Source organism: Haliotis asinina, chromosome 7 (genome assembly GCF_037392515.1).
Source record: "Haliotis asinina isolate JCU_RB_2024 chromosome 7, JCU_Hal_asi_v2, whole genome shotgun sequence".
Classification (NCBI taxonomy): Eukaryota; Metazoa; Mollusca; class Gastropoda; order Lepetellida; family Haliotidae; genus Haliotis; species Haliotis asinina.
Genome location: NC_090286.1, coordinates 59478850 through 59496860, shown reverse-complemented (window position 1 = coordinate 59496860; position 18011 = coordinate 59478850). Strand labels below are relative to the sequence as shown.

Genomic DNA, 18011 nt, shown 5'->3' with positions numbered 1-18011 from the left:
GGGTACACTGAAAGAGACAAGTATAGCGAGTTGTGTTGCAGTGGTCAGAATCCAACAGTCAACAGAGGAAGCAGGCAATATCAGCAGACTGTGAGGGATGACCACTGCCAAGTACAGTTTCTGGCATGGCAAGGGAACAACATCGCCATGATTGTGATTTTGGCCACATGACCACAACCCACCATGTCTGCTAGAATTAATCAACAATGCAGGAATTCATGATGGAGAATCCAGACATACATGTCCTGTGTCTCAGACATGGTAAGTCAGAGACAAAAAAATAGGCACTTCTTACAATCAAATTTTGAAGGTGTTTTTTTTAATGACTTGTTCAGTCAGTTCAATGGAACCACTAATGATTGTATGTCCAGCCCACTGCAAAGACAGCCCCTAATTGCAGATGGATGCCCTTGTACAGGCTGCAATATTTACCTGGTGCCAAGCGTTAATACTGCTGGAAGAAAACTAACTGGATCCAGACCAGACAATCACATGCAATGCACCGTCACAAATACTTGCAGCAAAGTATAACCACAGACATGTTAGTACTTTCTAAGGCTAATGATATTTGAATAACTCTCCATAGTCTTCCCAAAAATGTTTAGGAATACTGAAGTATTATCACAATGTCATAATAGTGTTTGCAAATAAGCACAATGTAAAATTGGAGCCCCCAAGAATGTTAGTGAATAAGTAAGGACTTCATCACAATGATCCACTTATTCATGTTTGAAAAAAGCATTATGTCACCTGAAAATATAGATATATATATATATCCAAACCAGAACTGGATTTGGGAGTCAAGCCAACATATGCAGATCCTGGTATAAAGTTAAGGAACATATGCAAGTTGAGGCATGACAGATCATGACTGAATTGACATATAGAAAGTTTCATAACATACTGACACAATTCCCACATAGCAAATAGTCTCCTGCATTGTCAGCTTTGTTCTGTTTCTAAATACGCTGAACATGGTATATAACAGAACTTGAACAGAAGGGAACACAAGGGTAAAATATGTCCAATAAAAAGAGATGTGATATTGGAATTACCAGATTCTACATTTAATAGTAAATAAATTAACTTTCTTAATATTGGATTAAATGGCTAATAAGATTTCATGATCTATCTATAATGTTGCTTATTCTGGAAAGTTCAAGTTGCCTGACAGTAAACATTACTGTTGACACAAGAAACACTATAAATGACAAGATGATACACAGCAGCTAACACACACAGAATGATAGATGAAAACCTTCCTTCACTGACAGTTCTTGACTTTACTCCCCCTGGAAAGTGTCAACCCTTGTAACCTACCAAACAACTCTGCTGTCTATTGGTGAGCCTGCATGCTTCACGATCAATGGGGGTCGATCAATGGGGGTCGCCTTAACACAGTAACCCGATCAGTGCATCTCCATTTAGTCAGTCATAGTCACTTTACTCATGACTCATTTCAGTTTTATTTCAATACAGCTGCTTTCAACACCTTGCAATCTCTTCATAAATACATATGATTGATATTTATGTAAGGAACATACGAATATATGTCGCACTGCAGTATGCAGGTGACTGGCATTACGACAATATATACCACACTCAAGTTCTGCACTAATCCTCCAGGTACACTGATGTCAATCTCAATGGATATCATGTACCGCCTACGCAGATTAATGAGGTCACAGAAAAATAACTACGAATCATATCACATTGTAATTAATTAATTCTCATGACAATTTAGTTTCATTTTAGTAATACATATTACTAAACAGAACCTCAAAAACGCCCATGACTTTGTATGAGGTATGTGAGACTAATCAATCAATTCTTTGAATGTCATTTAGAAGTGAAAATACATAAGAATGAAGATTTTTATGGATATCAACTTCTTTATGTGAGAACACATAAAGAAGTTGATATCCATAAAAAATCTTCATTCTTAGACTAATCAATGTAATGTGAAACAATCAGGAGACTCCAACTCTTGTTAGTTAAATATTAATATCAAATAATTGGTTTTTGAGAGAAGAATCTTAAAAGTTTAAAAATACAGTGTAAGGGAGCCTAAACTGATGCTGAATATAACACACTCCAGGATAACTGAGAATGTAAACCAAGACATGGAAATGACTGTCAGTTGCCAGAGTAATAACATAAGATGGTCCAAGCCATCTCACACTACTGTCTGTGAGCCCCCAGCATGGCAGTTAGATTGCTTCAACTTCCTCAATGTCTGTGTTTAATGCAAGAATGGGTTGATCATGCAGTCTGTATAACTGTACCTAAATACACTTTCTAAATCCATGAATACTCAGATGGCAAACATTCACGCTGGCTAACATACCTTGTGAAGCTTTCCATATTTGTTCCTATGACATACACAACTACCTAGTAGATTCCCCTGTCTGGGGCTGATTTGGAAACATGGCCAAACAAAGACTCTGATATGTCTACAAGTGCAGAAAGAAGTGTAACTGTGCCAGTAGCTTCCTATGAAACTAACCTCTCCGTTCACATGATCAGAACACAGATGGAAAATCTAATCCCTCTGTCTGTTTATTGTAGAAACCTAGTAGATTGGAACACTGAATCTGTTGAGCAGCCAAGAAGCCTTCTCTGTCAGACCACCCCTCTGAAAAGAAATGTCTTTATCTCAACATACAATATTCCAACATAGATGGATTATCTCCCCTTTCCTGTCATGGGTCACCAACTACAATACATTATAAAGCTACTCTTGTGTCCAACCATCCAACTGCCACTTATTGTCACGCCATCAGAAGTAGTAACAGTTATAGTTACAAATCGCTTGATATAAATGACTTCAACTCACAGCATGTAACAGCAACAAGTATTACGCACAAACGCAGAGACCTCACGCTGATTTCAATTAAGACAGCGTCAAAGTTAATATATTCAATAAACACAAGAAGATTATCCATTTACAAACTCCTGTCGTGTTCCAACATAACTGACAATCATGATAGCGTCCTAATGTGCTAAGTTTACCTTTTAATTTACATATCAAACTGTCTCAAATCAGTGTCTGAACCTTCAGTAGTTAAAGGCCTGTGAATTAAGAATACACAGATACAGTAATGTCCAGCTGTAGAACTACTCGTATACACAGAGCCATGTGTAATTTATGCATCACTGGAGCAAACAACAAACTCACGCAACACATTGGGGAAGAAGGCTCAAACAATCCCTGGAAAAATATGTAATAATTCAGAACACAAACTCACGTAAAAACATGCACCAGCCAATGAGCTGAAGGCAATCCAGATAATGGAAACGTTTTTCAATGCTATCATTGTTCAGGCTTTTAGATACTTCATGTTGACTTCTACCTGTGAGTCATAATCCTTTATTCCCTGAATGATACAACTATTTTATTGATTCACTAGTCAAAGTACAGGAACAACACTATGTGTATCTGACTCTAGGTACACAACAAGAGTTTCACAGATCATCAACAAGTCTAGATGAAATAGCTCCATCACACATGAAACGAATACATCCTGTGTTACAAGCTGATGAGTCTAAGGTATTTAACATCAGGACTTTGACTGGGACTGTTATCTTATACCAGTTGGTGGTCGAAATAAGCATGACAGTTTAGGGCTGAGTAAATATTGCTCTGACCTCCATCACCAACCTTACAGCCAAAGCATATGAAGTTAAAGAGCAGCTGATACAGTGTAAAGAAAGATTTACTAGCTACTAAACTTCAGAAGATTTGAAACACTAATTGCCATAAGATACTTACTTGTGATAATCACGACTAAATTAACATATTTCAAGTGACAAGTAATGAATGACTGGAACAGCTTTTCAAACAAGTATATATGTCTTTACTTCTTGTTTGGACAGATTTGGCTGTTTTCAACAATCACTTAAACATGTCGCTATCAGAGTATCCACATGAAACTTCCCCACTGCTGACAAAGAATCCGCCTGGAATCAAATCTTGTTTGAAATTTGTTCGCAGCTTCTACATGGAAATTAAAATCAAACTTTCCACTACAACAGTTGGCTTCCACATTGATTTCTCCACAAACATGACAGGGAAATGGCACACACCGCTCATGTTGTCCACAGTTTGTTCTGTGGCATACTGTTCATGAGAGTTGTAATCTGCGTCGTTCTGACAAGTTGTCTGCCCTTCTATGGCCATATAACTCAGTACACTGACCACTAGCTGTGGTGTATGCTCTTCCAATTAGTGATCATTCAATGGAAAAGGTAATTGTTGTCAGTTTATTTTAGGAATAAAGATAAAAGATGAGTGAGCGAGTTTAGTTTTACTATGCCTTTACCAATATTACAGATTTAAAGTGGTGGTCTGTAAATAATCGAGTGGACCACAGGGTTCCCCCAACGCAGAAAACTTGCATGCCTGATGCAGTGTGAAGAGAAAATATGCATAAAAAACAAACACTGCATTGCTTCTCATGCAATAAAGTCACTAATCAAAACCACATGATTCAATGCTATAGATAATAAATGTAACATAAATGATTTCTCATTTCAAACCAATTGCAAACTACACAATATTTTTTTAGAATTCAAACTTAGACACATATACCTGAAAAAATAATTACTGGTTGAAAATTAATTATCTTTGTGAATTGTTTGACCCCCAAATTTTTATTCTGACTACCCCCAAATTTAAATGTCTAGGGGGAACCCTCGGACCTGACAATGCAGTGATCAATTGCATGAGCATGTATCTACACAACTGGGATATGATGACATGAGTCAACCAAGTCCAAGAGTCTGACCAAGCATCCCGTTAGTCGCCTCTTCTGAAAAGCATGGATTACTGAAGATCATTCTAACCTGGATCTTCACTGGTGAAGTCAAAAGATAGCCATGTCACTGACATATGGTCACAATCCCGACAGAATCAACAGGGTGCTGGATATTCATGGCTCACTAACATATTCTTAAAGGACAGCAGATCCTGCTCATAAAGGTATGTGATCTCCCTACAATATTCACACGGAATTCAAAACTCATATGCTCTAACATCTGTGATCTAAGCATCCTAAATATTTTTTTCCCCAAGAAATATATGTACTCCCAGTGGTCACTAACATGCTACTGTCAAACAACACTTCAGGAGAGGGCGTGTCCCACAACCAACCACCCAGCCAGCTTCCTCCTTCCTGTCCCTTCCATATCCTCAAGGTCAGACAGTGGCAGTCTATTTCAAAGACAAAAGGTCTCAGGAAGAAACTCCTTGTACTGTGTAGTTCCAGCGGCTTCATTAATGACACACTAACAGTCTGTTTTCATACACTAAGCTGTATTTTAAACTTACTGACATAAATTAATAATTAGCTTGGTAGTCTTACACTTAACACACAAAAAATATTACAGCTGTTAAACATCTCAATACCACGGACACAGAACGGAAATGAGTGCAAACTTGATCTCATCAATTTATGGCTGAAATAATGCCGGTGTGACATAAAGCGACTCCACTTGACTAATAAAATGTCAAAAAAAGGAGCAGCAAGACTTTCTTAAGCTTAAGAGAAACCTGCACCTAGTAATCTAGACTTGCTCTGTCCCTTAACTTGCCAAATACTACAGGCAAGGAAGAGCTGAAATTACAGAGAGTTACCTTTGTTTCAGGTCTGTTTCTGGTTGGGTATACACTGATTGCTCAGAGTTAAAACTAAACTCCATAATACTTACTGATTCACTTCTTACTTTAACTTATTTATCACAACTGTTGTTGACGTCAACATGGTTTAAACTATTTCCGAGTCATGACGTCAACCACTTGTCTGTTGATCATAGATTTTACTCCTCAACAAGTCAGAAATCCCATTAAAAGAGGTCATCCCAAATGAGTAGTCGCTCATATACTGTTGAAGTCTTGGGGATGAATCATTTCAGTGGTGGTATAACAGATCTTGGCATTCAGAAATACATTAACTAAGTCCCCAAACCATTTCAACACCATACGTTGATGTGTTTGGTATTTGGATGACTTCTAAAGATTGTTTTGTCTGACTGGTCACGTGTAAGGAAGAGAATTTTATGGATGTCAACTTCTTTATGACGAGGAGCACAACATTTTGGAGTATATCTTCGAACTGCCATTTGACAACTTGGTCACGTGTGTTTATGATTAGTCCAGAAACTGCAGCTCAGATGAGCATTTCTTCTACATGAAGTTTATTTGCTCTTTGATGGAGCAGTCAGCAACATTCTTGCCCGATTCAGTACGGCCATAGGAAAAATTTGAATGACCACTCGTGGGGTACATGAGCCAATTACAGAGTCTTGGCCAAACAAATCAGCACTGGATATTATGAGACATGCCGAAACACATCATTTAATGAAGACACATAATTGAACAAGTCATGTGACTCTGACAAAAAAAAAACATACAGGTGCTGGGGAATCACATATACCATGGAGTCCCCTTGGTCAAGTCTTAATGTACACTGTCAACTATTAAAGCACCTACATACTGAGAAAAGTTTTGTCTGAACACACCCCTCCTCATCATCTTTCATACTCTACCCTTCCAGGCATCAAGAGAACAGATATTTAAAGACAACTTGAGCACATTTTCTGATCCCTCTCGTGTGCTATCAGCTGCAGCTGCATAAAGGTAGTGTTATCAGTTGACTAACACTTTTTCATGCAAATTAAGGAAGTGGCAGTGATTCCAACAGTGGAAAGGATAAGCTAAAAAGGATCAACAGATTCAGTGTTCCAATCTACTAGGTTTCTACAATAAACAGACAGAGGGATTAGATTTTCCCTCTGTGTTCTGATCATGTGAACGGAGAGGTGAACTAACTTTTGCTGTTACTGATTTTCAGTAATCCATTTATTTAAATTTAATACTGTGATTTTATACCCACCAGTTTCTTGACTTGTACGCAAGGGAGTAAGAATGAACACACAATGCTATCTGATCTTCCAATTATGCAGCAATTCATCGTCAAAGTACAGAGTTGTTCAAACCAGCAAAAGCTTCTAACCTCTTTCATAACCACCACGACAGCCATTGTGTCGGTACTCCAATACATCTTCATTCCAAATAGCACCTTTCCATGAGGACTGCAATGTTCAGGATCAATACTCCATGACCATTCTAATCTTTGATGAGCAAAGCAAGTCTTCAGATTACATTTTATATAGTTGATGAAGCCTATTGCTGGGAACAACCACTTTCAGCAATGTAAGTGCTGGACAACTGGCAAGTATCCTGCAGTAACGCCGTCTGCCTTTCTCAATTTCTTGTTGTGAATTTTCATTTCAGTGTAAATTAACCTAGCGTTTTCTTACCTCAATTCCCTAACCATTTCTGTGGAACTTCATGCCCTGATGTGACATTATATGTGGTTCACTGGTCATGAGGGGGGTATCCTCAATGTTTATGTTCCCTGGGCCCAAGCATCAAGGATACATCAACCTATGGGCCCCCAAGGACCAGTGAACAACATATTTATCTTATCGAAAACCTCAAAATTAATTTTGAACTGTTTGAAGCATAGCTATCGGATCATACACTTCAGGAAGCCTGTGATTTGAATGCTGCATCATGTTTTTTTCCCACCAGGTACTGACTTAGTAAAATCGGTGTAATACCCTTTCTTAATATTCACAAGGACTACATTTGAACGTTTTGGCAAATTTTTCGTGCCCATAGCTAGATTTTGCAGAGACAAGAAAAACAGATTGAGAGTTATATCAGCAATTTGTGTGTATCATGCATGATTCAATGGTATTCAAGGTAAAAGAAGAACTACCATGAAGTACAGAATGAGTTGCCATTGACAACGGGATATATAGAAATGTACCACTTTTGTAAGTGGGGTAAATTGAAAATAATAGAAGAGCGCCTAGCCAATCAGAAAGCGACATTTATGAGTTAGGTAAAATAAGAAGCACTGTAGGTAGCACTACTAATCAAATACCTCACAATGTAGTCACTCATTGATAGGCTAAATGATATTAATATGAAGCTAGCCACATAAATACAAACATGAAAAGTATTTCGATTGTCCATGAGGCTCTATCATCCCTGCTGTTGTTGACTGTTAATTCCATAACCTAACCATGAATTAGTGCCAGTCCTTACATCAGTGCTCCCTGTCGATGTGAAAATGTCCAAACTCACAGTAATATCGGAATGTTTTCTCACAGAACATGGTACATGACAATGTGCTCTTCTGGAAACAGTCCATGGTGCGCTGACATGACTTGACAAGACTAATGAACTACACAGCCACCAAGACATATTGGTTACTATGGTTAAAAGATGTCGACATACCACTGCTTGTAAGGGACAACAATCTGTGCATGATGTTCTACCATCAAATGTAACGGACAAAAATTGTGCATGGTTTCGGCTCTTACATCTAAGGGACAACATTCTGTGCATGGTGTTCTACCATTATAACTTATAGGTAAAGGGCAACATTCTGTGTATGGTGTTCTACCATTATAACTTATAGGTAAAGGACAACATTCTGTACATGGTGTTCTGCTGCTACATATCAGGGCAAATTTTGATTATTAAAGCTAACTTTTGATATAGATATCCAGGCAGGCATCCTGCATGGTGTTCTACCATTTTAACTTATAGGTAAAGGGCAACATTCTATGCATGGTGTTCTACCATTTTAACTTATAGGTAAAGGGCACCATTCTGTGCATGGTGTTCTGCTGCTACATATCAGGGCAAATTTTGATTATTAAAGCTAACTTTTGATATAGATATCCAGGCAGGCATCCTGCATGGTGTTCTACCATTTTAACTTATAGGTAAAGGGCAACATTCTATGCATGGTGTTCTACCATTTTAACTTATAGGTAAAGGGCACCATTCTGTGCATGGTGTTCTACCATTATAATGCATAGGTAAAGGGCACCATTCTGTGCTTGGTGTTCTACCATTATAACGCATAGGTAAAAGGGACCATTCTGTGTATGGTGTTGTATCAATATATTATATAGGTAAAGGACAATATTCTGTGCATGGTGTTCTATCATTACATTTCACAGGTAAAGATCAACATTCTGTGCATGGTGTTCTACCATTATAACGTATAAGTAAAGATCAACATTCTGTGCATGGTGTTCTATCATTATCACTTATAGGTAAAGGACAACATTCTGTGCATGGTGTTCTGCTGCTACATATCAGGGCAAATTTTGATTATTAAAGCTAACTTTTGATATAGATATCCAGGCAGGCATCCTACATGAAATACACCTGCCAAGGCTTAATTCAGATGTAATGACCAGGTGTGGGTTACTATAGATAAAACTGACAGAGGATTAGTACATCTTTCCCATGCCTTTTTTGCCACAGGTTCCTCCATCAAGTGCTCGATACCTTCAAAGACACATATAACCTAAACTAAAATCAATCCTCATCACTCATAAAAGCAATTCCCTTTCTCCACCTCAGCTTTAAATCTACATAGCCCTTGTTTTCAGGCTTGGTTATACATGGTTTGGAAGCTCTAGTGACCAAGACAAGGAGGAGAGGCATTACCTATCAAGGATTTGTCTGTCTATGCCTCCAGCCTGTGGCTGAAGATGCAATGACTTTCACATGCAGATGCAAACGGCATGGCATCCAGGGTACTGAAGTTCATAACATCCAAAGTACTAAAGCTATTTGCTAAATCAGAGAAAGTGTCACGTTTTGAGGACAAGTTTTAGCAAACACAGCTTCTGTTGATTTTCTTTTCTATAAATGCCATTTTGCACATTAGAATGAAAAATGGCCCATTAAAATTAGGAAGTTTACTATTGATACAAGGACAGTGGCCCATTCTAAATTCAGAAAATGGCTAATAATTCTGAAAATGGTCCATTGTCAAAGTTCTCTTTCACAATCCCTGTTGCAGTCGGACTTTACCTTAAACCATTTCAAGAAAGGCTGGTTACTTGCTTTTGATGTCCACCACAAACATGTTACTTCGAGGCATCTGGATTGTCTGGTCCAGAATTGCTTATTTACAGACCACCATCACATAGCTGTAAAACTGGAGAGGGGGGGCATTCAACAACAAAGAACATTCACTACGATAATGAATCTGGATTTGATTCCCTGATTATAGGCTCAAATATCATGTCCAAAGTAATTTTGAAAACTAAATGTCCCACATTTTCCGCCAATGTGTACATGTCCCAATTTCTGCAAATGTCAGTATGTTCGGATTGTTTCACAGGTTCTACCAATGCCTATATATTCAACAATTTCTGCCAATGTCTACATGTCCCAGAGTTTCTGCCAATGTCTATAGGTCCCAGTTTTGGCTAATGTATACCAGTACATGTCCCACTCCCAAATTCCGCAAATTCTCCATATGTCCCACAGTTTCTGCCACTGTCAATATGTCCCACAGTTTCTGCCAATTTCTGTATGTCCCACAGTTGTCGTCTATATGATGCTTATTTTGCATGTCTTCATTTTGTCAAGCTACTTCATTATTCAAGGTGTGATAACCAGTTCAATCAATAACAACTGTCACAAATGTTTGGTTGTGTGCGATATACTCATGGCCTTATTTCTCCTCATTACACACACGTTACTCAAAGGACACATAAAACACAGCAAGTAACAGTGATAACACACTGACAGAACAATATGTCACTTAACTGACATATACTTCAGCAACTCTTAACATTCCTAACACTGCAAGGAGCTCCTCTTGCATCCATTCTTCACAATATGGTTGTGCCAGCAACATTTTCAAAACTCATTCCAATAGAATTTTCATGTGAAACACAAACATATATTTAAAAACAAGAATTACTTTTGCTGTGTGAAGTAAAAGATAACCCTAATCAGTATCAAAAACAACATTTCACAGAGGTTTAGTTCCACAAAGATATGTTCAAATTGTGTGCATGCCCTGTCTTCCTGAAGCTTTCCATGCATCAATCGGATAAACAACAGGTACCATGAAACACTTATCAGCTAAGCCATCTAAGAACGACATCCATCTTTGGACCATTTACTTTGTCAAGAATTCATCCAAGCTGGCCGCAGTCCAATCTCTTGCCCCATGCCAGCAGTAACTGGGGCCAAATACCAAAGTATACCTATTTGCAGTAGGGTACTGACCATAATGCAGTACTAGTCATGAGCTGGCAAAAATTGAACTTTGAAAATACTAAAATATTAAGGAAGTTTGTTTGGACTTTTTGGGCTTGCTTTAAAAGGGCTGTTAGTTTGGAATTCTGGATAAATCCCTGCCTGTACTCAACCAACGAGCCTATCTAAATACCCTTCAGAGTCAAATCTTACAACCAACTTGACCTGGGGCCTTGATGACCAAGGTGCTGCTGTACAAAACTACCTTAGGTTTACAACCTTTACAAGTCCATGTTACGGCATGGGAGTTAAAACACCTTACCCCTAGCTTCCTTTGCTAACGTTTCATGATGTTCATACAGTAGGCAGTGTTATAACTAATGTTAGCACACTCATATCCACACCCAGTGGTTGACACAATGAGCATCTTCCCACATCTATTGGATACATGATGTTCCTACAGTGGCAGACTTACAACTAATGTTAGCAACAACATAACCCCACAGAGTGGTTGACACAATGAGCATCATCCCATATCTACAGGATACATGATGTTCCTACACTAGGCAGTGTTCTAACTAACATTAGCATCATCATAACCCTACCAAGCGGTTGAATCAATGAGCATCTTCCCATATCTACAGGATAGAGTAGGCAGCGTTCCAACTAACATCATCACCTCACCCAGCAGTTGACAAAGTATACATCTTCCCATATCTATATGATGTTACCACAGCAGGCAGTGTTTTAATGTTTCCAACTCCATAACTCACCCAGCAGTTGACACAATTACCATCTTGTCTATATCAGGGTCTGATGGCACACATCAGCCAGGTTGCATATTTTAGCAAAATTAACTTGATTCTGTGGTCAGGAGAAGGTATCCGGACTTCCCCAGTTTTAAAAGAGTGAGGAGTTTGGTTTCATAGATAGAAACTTGTAAAAACATTTTCATTTTTTTCAGCAATAGCCACAATTATAAAGAGAATAGATCGGGACACACACAATAGCAAAACCTTGAGCTATCGTAAGATTCTTCTGATGAGTACTAGTTACAGCATGAAAAAACAAAAGATTTTTACCATTGGCCTTCACAGATCTCAGTAGACTGGCTGATTAACAATAGTTGCTTACTTGCTAAACCCTGTTCCAAAACAACACCTTTTTTATTAAAAAATCGCTGGATTCAAAGCCATGAATTAACATGACGACAGGTCCTATCTTGTCAAATGCAAGAGAAAAAAATATACCAAAAGCATTCCACCATAAAACCAAAACCGTGTGTGACATTTCAGTGTAAATATTCAGCACAAGATCATCAGGTCATATCCAAACTGGACAGAAGGAAGGTTAGATCAATAAAATGGTAACCACAATTTCTATCATCCAGAACTTCTTGATTGAGTTGTTTATATGTAGGTGAATTAGTGAAAACGGCATGGTGAGATATGACCTCAATCGCAAGTAAACGGATCTCATAACCTGTGTCCATTCAAGATGCATTCTGACGTCACGACTGAAGAGGAAAATGTTTACTATCAAACGAATCGGATAACAAACGCCGACCAGTCAAGAAATAGTTTCTGACACAATATCTGTTTAATTAATAAATCCAATCAACTGAAAGATCAAGTCCGAGCCGCAACGTGTACACTAATCAGGCCAAGTAAATACACACTATGTACACACACACCAGTTCCCCATGTTTTGACAAGTTCACCAGGAAACACATGCTGGTCGACTCATGCCGCTTAACGGCTGCACAAATGGCTACACCGACTTTGTCACGCATCGGAACACATTGCCAGGAGTCTATCTGAATCAAATTAATGTCCTAGTGATTGAAAACATATTCTGATCGGTAGGACAGTTGTGTAATCTGCGAATTACGGGGTCTCCGAGACCCACATGTGGCTGGATGACGAAGCATGGCGACACTAACAAAGAACACAATGACGACAAATGACAGCGGTTTTTATATAAATACAAATCAATAAATGACTTTTTTGTATATGGTCGAACAGTACTCAAGTATACAAACAGCTGTCAAGCCCTAGACTTACCCGTCCATATCTCTTCCTCAAATATAACCGTTTCAAACTTCGGTCTTCCACACACAAACACTGGGTTCTCTTCAAAATGGCGGTAAACTGAGCCACGAGAGGGCGCTGTCAAATGAAAACATTGTGAAACTTCTGTATGGATTTTGACAATATGGTGTCGCCTTGAAATTGTTTAATATGTTTTCCGATGTGTCTGTGTATGGTGGTTAATTTATCAATTGTAGACATTAACTGTCAATATTGATTCTTGACCTCTGACCCCGAAACTTGACACAGTCATGCAGTTGTGACACCCAAGTCGCCAACTCACAAAGACGTGAGCCGTCGTGCAAATCATGAACAATCATGAACAATATTCTTGAGACTTTCTCAGTAATAGATGAAGTATTACTTTCTCCAATAGAAACACTGGCTGTCATGAATCAACCTTCAAAACAAGATTTAAGACAATACTTACATCGACGCATACAATAACCGTATTAAATGTGTCTAATCAAGCAATCGATAACCCAGGCTTCGGGACAACACAGTGCCATGATGACCTGTATGGGGTTTTTTTCTCAGCTGTAGACAAACATCTTCTAAAACACAGTCATGAATACACATTTAATTAAAGCAGCGATTTCTCACCAATCAAGATGTTATACAATGCGTTTAAATTTGCAAAACTGACAAATTTCTTGGAGACGTTGTGTCTATGATATCAAACACTGTGCAGTTTTTGAGAACGTCATGAACAGTATATATACCGCATATTGGGACTAGCTTTAAATTTGTCTTCAGATTAAAAAAAACAAAGCGCTGTTTATCCAGTCAGTAAACCAAACAGTGTCGACAGGTGCAATTCACTATCACAGGTGATCTTCCCTTAATTAAATACCGACGTGACCTAAATACGTCTACATATAGACATGATGTATGAGAAATTCTTAAAGTAATTTCTCACATCAGTGACTCAGTGAATATAACGTATTTCACTTATATTTTCGTAGTCAGAAGTTGACGAATTATGGTGCACAAAATATCACATGACTAACATGTGACAGGTAGTGACGCGCTAAATTCAACTCTTCGATAGTATACGTGTTTCTTATCTATGTCTGTCTGTCGACAGAAACAAATGCCTTCATTTTAATCGAAAAATCAGAACCATAAAAACACAAAAAAAGAGAGAGTGTGTGTGTGTGTGTACATGCGTGCGTACGCGTGTCCTGAAACATTACTGAATAACTCCTGGAACACATGAAATTCTTCAAAGGCATTTAGAAGTTGGTGAGGTAATACAAGACACTATTCTTGCCCCTTCGTCAGGTGGATAATCATCATGAAGGGGCAAGAATTAGCCTTGAAACGTCATGTTAAAAGAATTAAAGAAGTTGTCATCCATAATAGTGTCTTGTATTACCCTGGAACACACTTGAAAATCTGTGAAAATGAGATTATGACACAAGCATGTATGTCATACGACATATTGGAAACGAGTGTGAAATTTTGCGAGAGCCAGCGACTGACATACTCTCTTGCTCGAGTGTAATAATTATTTCCTTATCCATTTTATTTTATTAATGTACAACTGTGCAATAAAACACGTAAGCAATGGTCGCTTGGGAAAAGTGATACGTGCACTCATAAGATATATATGACACAGGTTATGTTTCACCAGATGTGTAATAAATATCATTTATTACCTACGCGGACGAAAATATAGGGGTTCATGTTTTTCATGGGATACCCTAGAGCAAATCCCTCAGTCATGCTGACGTGACGTTATGAACAATGCTATGACGTCACGTTTCTCCAGTGACGTTACGTTCTAAATGCGGCAAAATCGGATAGCTAGCTGTTTAAAAGCAGACTTTTAGGTAGAACCTAGACTATTGTAAGTATATTCGTGTCCATGTCATACTGTTTTCGACACTCGTGCCTAAATATCGGTATATTAATCGCTCTCGCTCAGGAAATACCAACATTTGGGCACTCGTGTCGTAAACATAGTATGACATGGGCACTCATATAATATCCTCTATAGATGCACATATGCGCTACCTCCGCTCTCGCTTGGTGGTGTTGGTGTTATCTTCGTCAGTCTGCTCGTAAATGTTACAGGTAGCCAGGGCATATCATTTCTGAGGGGAGAAAGCTCGGTTTGAAATGGGATACGTCTTCCACTAAAGCTTCTGTCAAGTCAAAGGCTAGCTTTTGTAGAGAAGTCATCAAAGTTTGTTTCGTGAGAGGACGACTTACCTATCTAGTAGTGAGCTAGGACACATGACTGAACTCCACGCAGCAAGGAACATCTGAGTGCATACAACTAAAAGATGAACAATTGTCAGTGATTGTTAAGCAGATCCACAGGTCTTTAGGCTAGATTTAAAAGTAATACCGCGTTCTGCCCGGATAACTAACGTTACGGACGAATCAAGGTAGACTCAAAGATCTTGTCTGACTGCGAGGTTGGAAAGGATTCCTGACAGTTTGTAAGACTATTATACTTCAATATTGTCAGCGTTGGGCTTGGGCATGTTGTCCGTGACTTGAATAGCAAAGACTTTGACAGTGCATGATTCCATGCTGAGACATGATTCTTCTTGACTTGCTATATGTTCAAAGTAAATCCTTTCAGCAACCAGAAATCATCCACATTGTGCAGGTTTCGTGTCTGGAAATGATGACCGTTCCAATATTAAGCCCGTTACCTTATTTCAGGATAACGGTTCTCTTCATTTTTGTCACTTTCTGAGAAGTCATCAGTCCATTCTGAGGTTTCTTCAGAATGGTTTTGTGTTTTCACAAGTGCGCCTCTCCATTTTATGACTTTGAAGGCGGTCTTGATGTCGGAAAGGGTGGGGGTGGGGGGTAACCTTGGCAAATGTGATATCTTGCTTATTAGGAACGGTCTGCCAGGGGAAATATTTGGCTGATCATTTCGTTCCTGTGTCGGTATTCGTCCACAGATTGATCCTGGCTATGATTTGGCTGAAAGGCCAGTATGAGCAGTATACGGGGAGAGTGCTAAACATTCTGACAGTTCGGTTATTTAGGAACCAGTTCTGGGCAGGGGGCAGTTGGTTTTGTCTCAGAGAGAAGATCAGGGACTAAAAGTTCTTAGATGACAAGGTTCTAGTTTCCTTTATTACTTCACCTTTGCGTCTTGAGCAAATGACTCCTATTGTACCTGCTAATAAAGAATGGAGGGTATAATATTATTTTCACAAATTAATTTTCGGTATGATGTTGCTGGAAAAAAACTGCCCTGTGTGACAATTGCTTGGGAAATTATATCAGAACTGAATACCACTGAAACCTGTCCTTGGCTTAGAAGAGCCTTTCATCAGGGTCTTCACTGAGTGTGTTGGTCCAAGTTAGGTAGCCTGTTCATGCATACTACCGTTTGTACTTCAGCAGGTTAGGAATCAGTTAGTCAGTCAGTCTACCTGAGTCGCAAAGACCTCTAGAGAGATTCCAACAGACGATAAGGACTTGAACTATCCTGTCCTTCAAGAACTATGTTTTCGGGAACCTTTTATATTGGCCTTTCATTCTAACGATATCTGTGCTGGAGTTTGGCCACCGTGTTTGTTAATTTCAAGGAAATATAACAGACAACTTATTTGATCACTGGAAAGGGAACTCATTGTTTGAGTTTGTCTTTGCAAGAATTTCATTCAGGCACCAAACCTATTAAAGGATAAGGCATCATTATCACTGATACCACATGTTGGTCAAAGGTGATCAGGTTTCACTGTTCATTGATATTAACTTTGCCCGTGGTTTAACGGAGGAATCGCTACCTACGCTCAAACTTTGGAGTGGTTTTGAGGCGGATTGCAAGCTGTGCAACAATGTATCAGCTGGTAAACATTGTAGCTGTAGATCAGTAAGTGTCAGTATTGTGCGATGTTTAGACATAATTGTCCGGAAAGGGATACAAGGAGGTTATTCCAGATTGAGTTATCTTAAACTATTTTGGTGAAGAATTTCCCATCATCTTTTCAGAATAGACCTTCAGCAACCCATGCTTGTCATAAGAGGCGACTAACGGGATCGGGTGGTCAGGCTCGCTGACTTGGTTGACACATGTCATCGGTTCCCAACTGCGCACGTTGTTGGTCACTGGATTGTCTGATCCAGACTCCATAATTTACAGATCGCCGCCATATAGCTGGAACATTGCCGAGTGCGGTGTAAAACTAAACTCACACACTCAGATATATAAGGGGTGTTAACTCTTGCCTCCTCTCGTGGTGGTGTGTGGTCCTGTGCGTCGAGTTCTGGTCACAAATCAGGTGAAGTTAAGCAACGATAGGAGCGGAATGTTTTTGGATGGGTGCTCGTGTTTGGCATCTTGACTCATGAGTTTCTCCAACTTAACTCAAAACGAAGCAAACGTGCAACATGTGGTTTCACCTTAGGAAAGCGAGTTTGTTAAAAATTGCATCTGTTGACAAAGCAGAAAATGGGTACCCGGTGAAATAGCTCATGTGACTATTAACCTTCTAGCTACCTAATAGGCAGCTTGTGTTATCTCAACTTATCCTGGGTAATGATCAGACTGTTCACTTTCAGCTAGATATCTAGTCCGGAAAAGGGGCGTCAGAAATATTCTCATTATTAAAGATCATGTTTCACATTACATCCCGTGTCGCTAGACGTCCAGCTTTGTGAGTGATAATCACACCCGCCTTGGCCTAATTTAAGTTGTACTGTTGCTGAGAGTCGAATATTTTTACATCATAATTTGTATTGCTGTCGTCAGTGATCTTCATATTGTATTACCTTCAGTTTGTACCGCCTCTAAAATTTGTACGGCCATAGTGATACTTTTAAATAAATACGTGGACCCAGTTAAATTTTGGATA

At 38.9% G+C, this 18011-nt stretch overlaps 1 protein-coding gene across 8 annotated transcripts in view; it reads right to left on the bottom strand.

Moving 5' to 3' along the window:
- Positions 1-13691, bottom strand: part of LOC137290516 (polypyrimidine tract-binding protein 1-like) — a 126233-nt gene extending 112542 nt beyond the window's left edge. For 3 of the 8 annotated variants that reach the window (XM_067821510.1, XM_067821518.1, XM_067821519.1), the window contains exon 1: positions 13153-13241. In XM_067821510.1, coding sequence (XP_067677611.1) covers positions 13153-13160 — 8 coding nt within the window. In that variant the 5' untranslated portion in view covers positions 13161-13241. Of the gene's footprint in view, positions 1-13152; positions 13258-13609 lie in introns of those variants that run through there. The other 5 variants (XM_067821513.1, XM_067821520.1, XM_067821517.1 and 2 more) reach the window with 4 other exon arrangements.
- Between the last annotated feature and the right edge of the window lie 4320 nt (positions 13692-18011).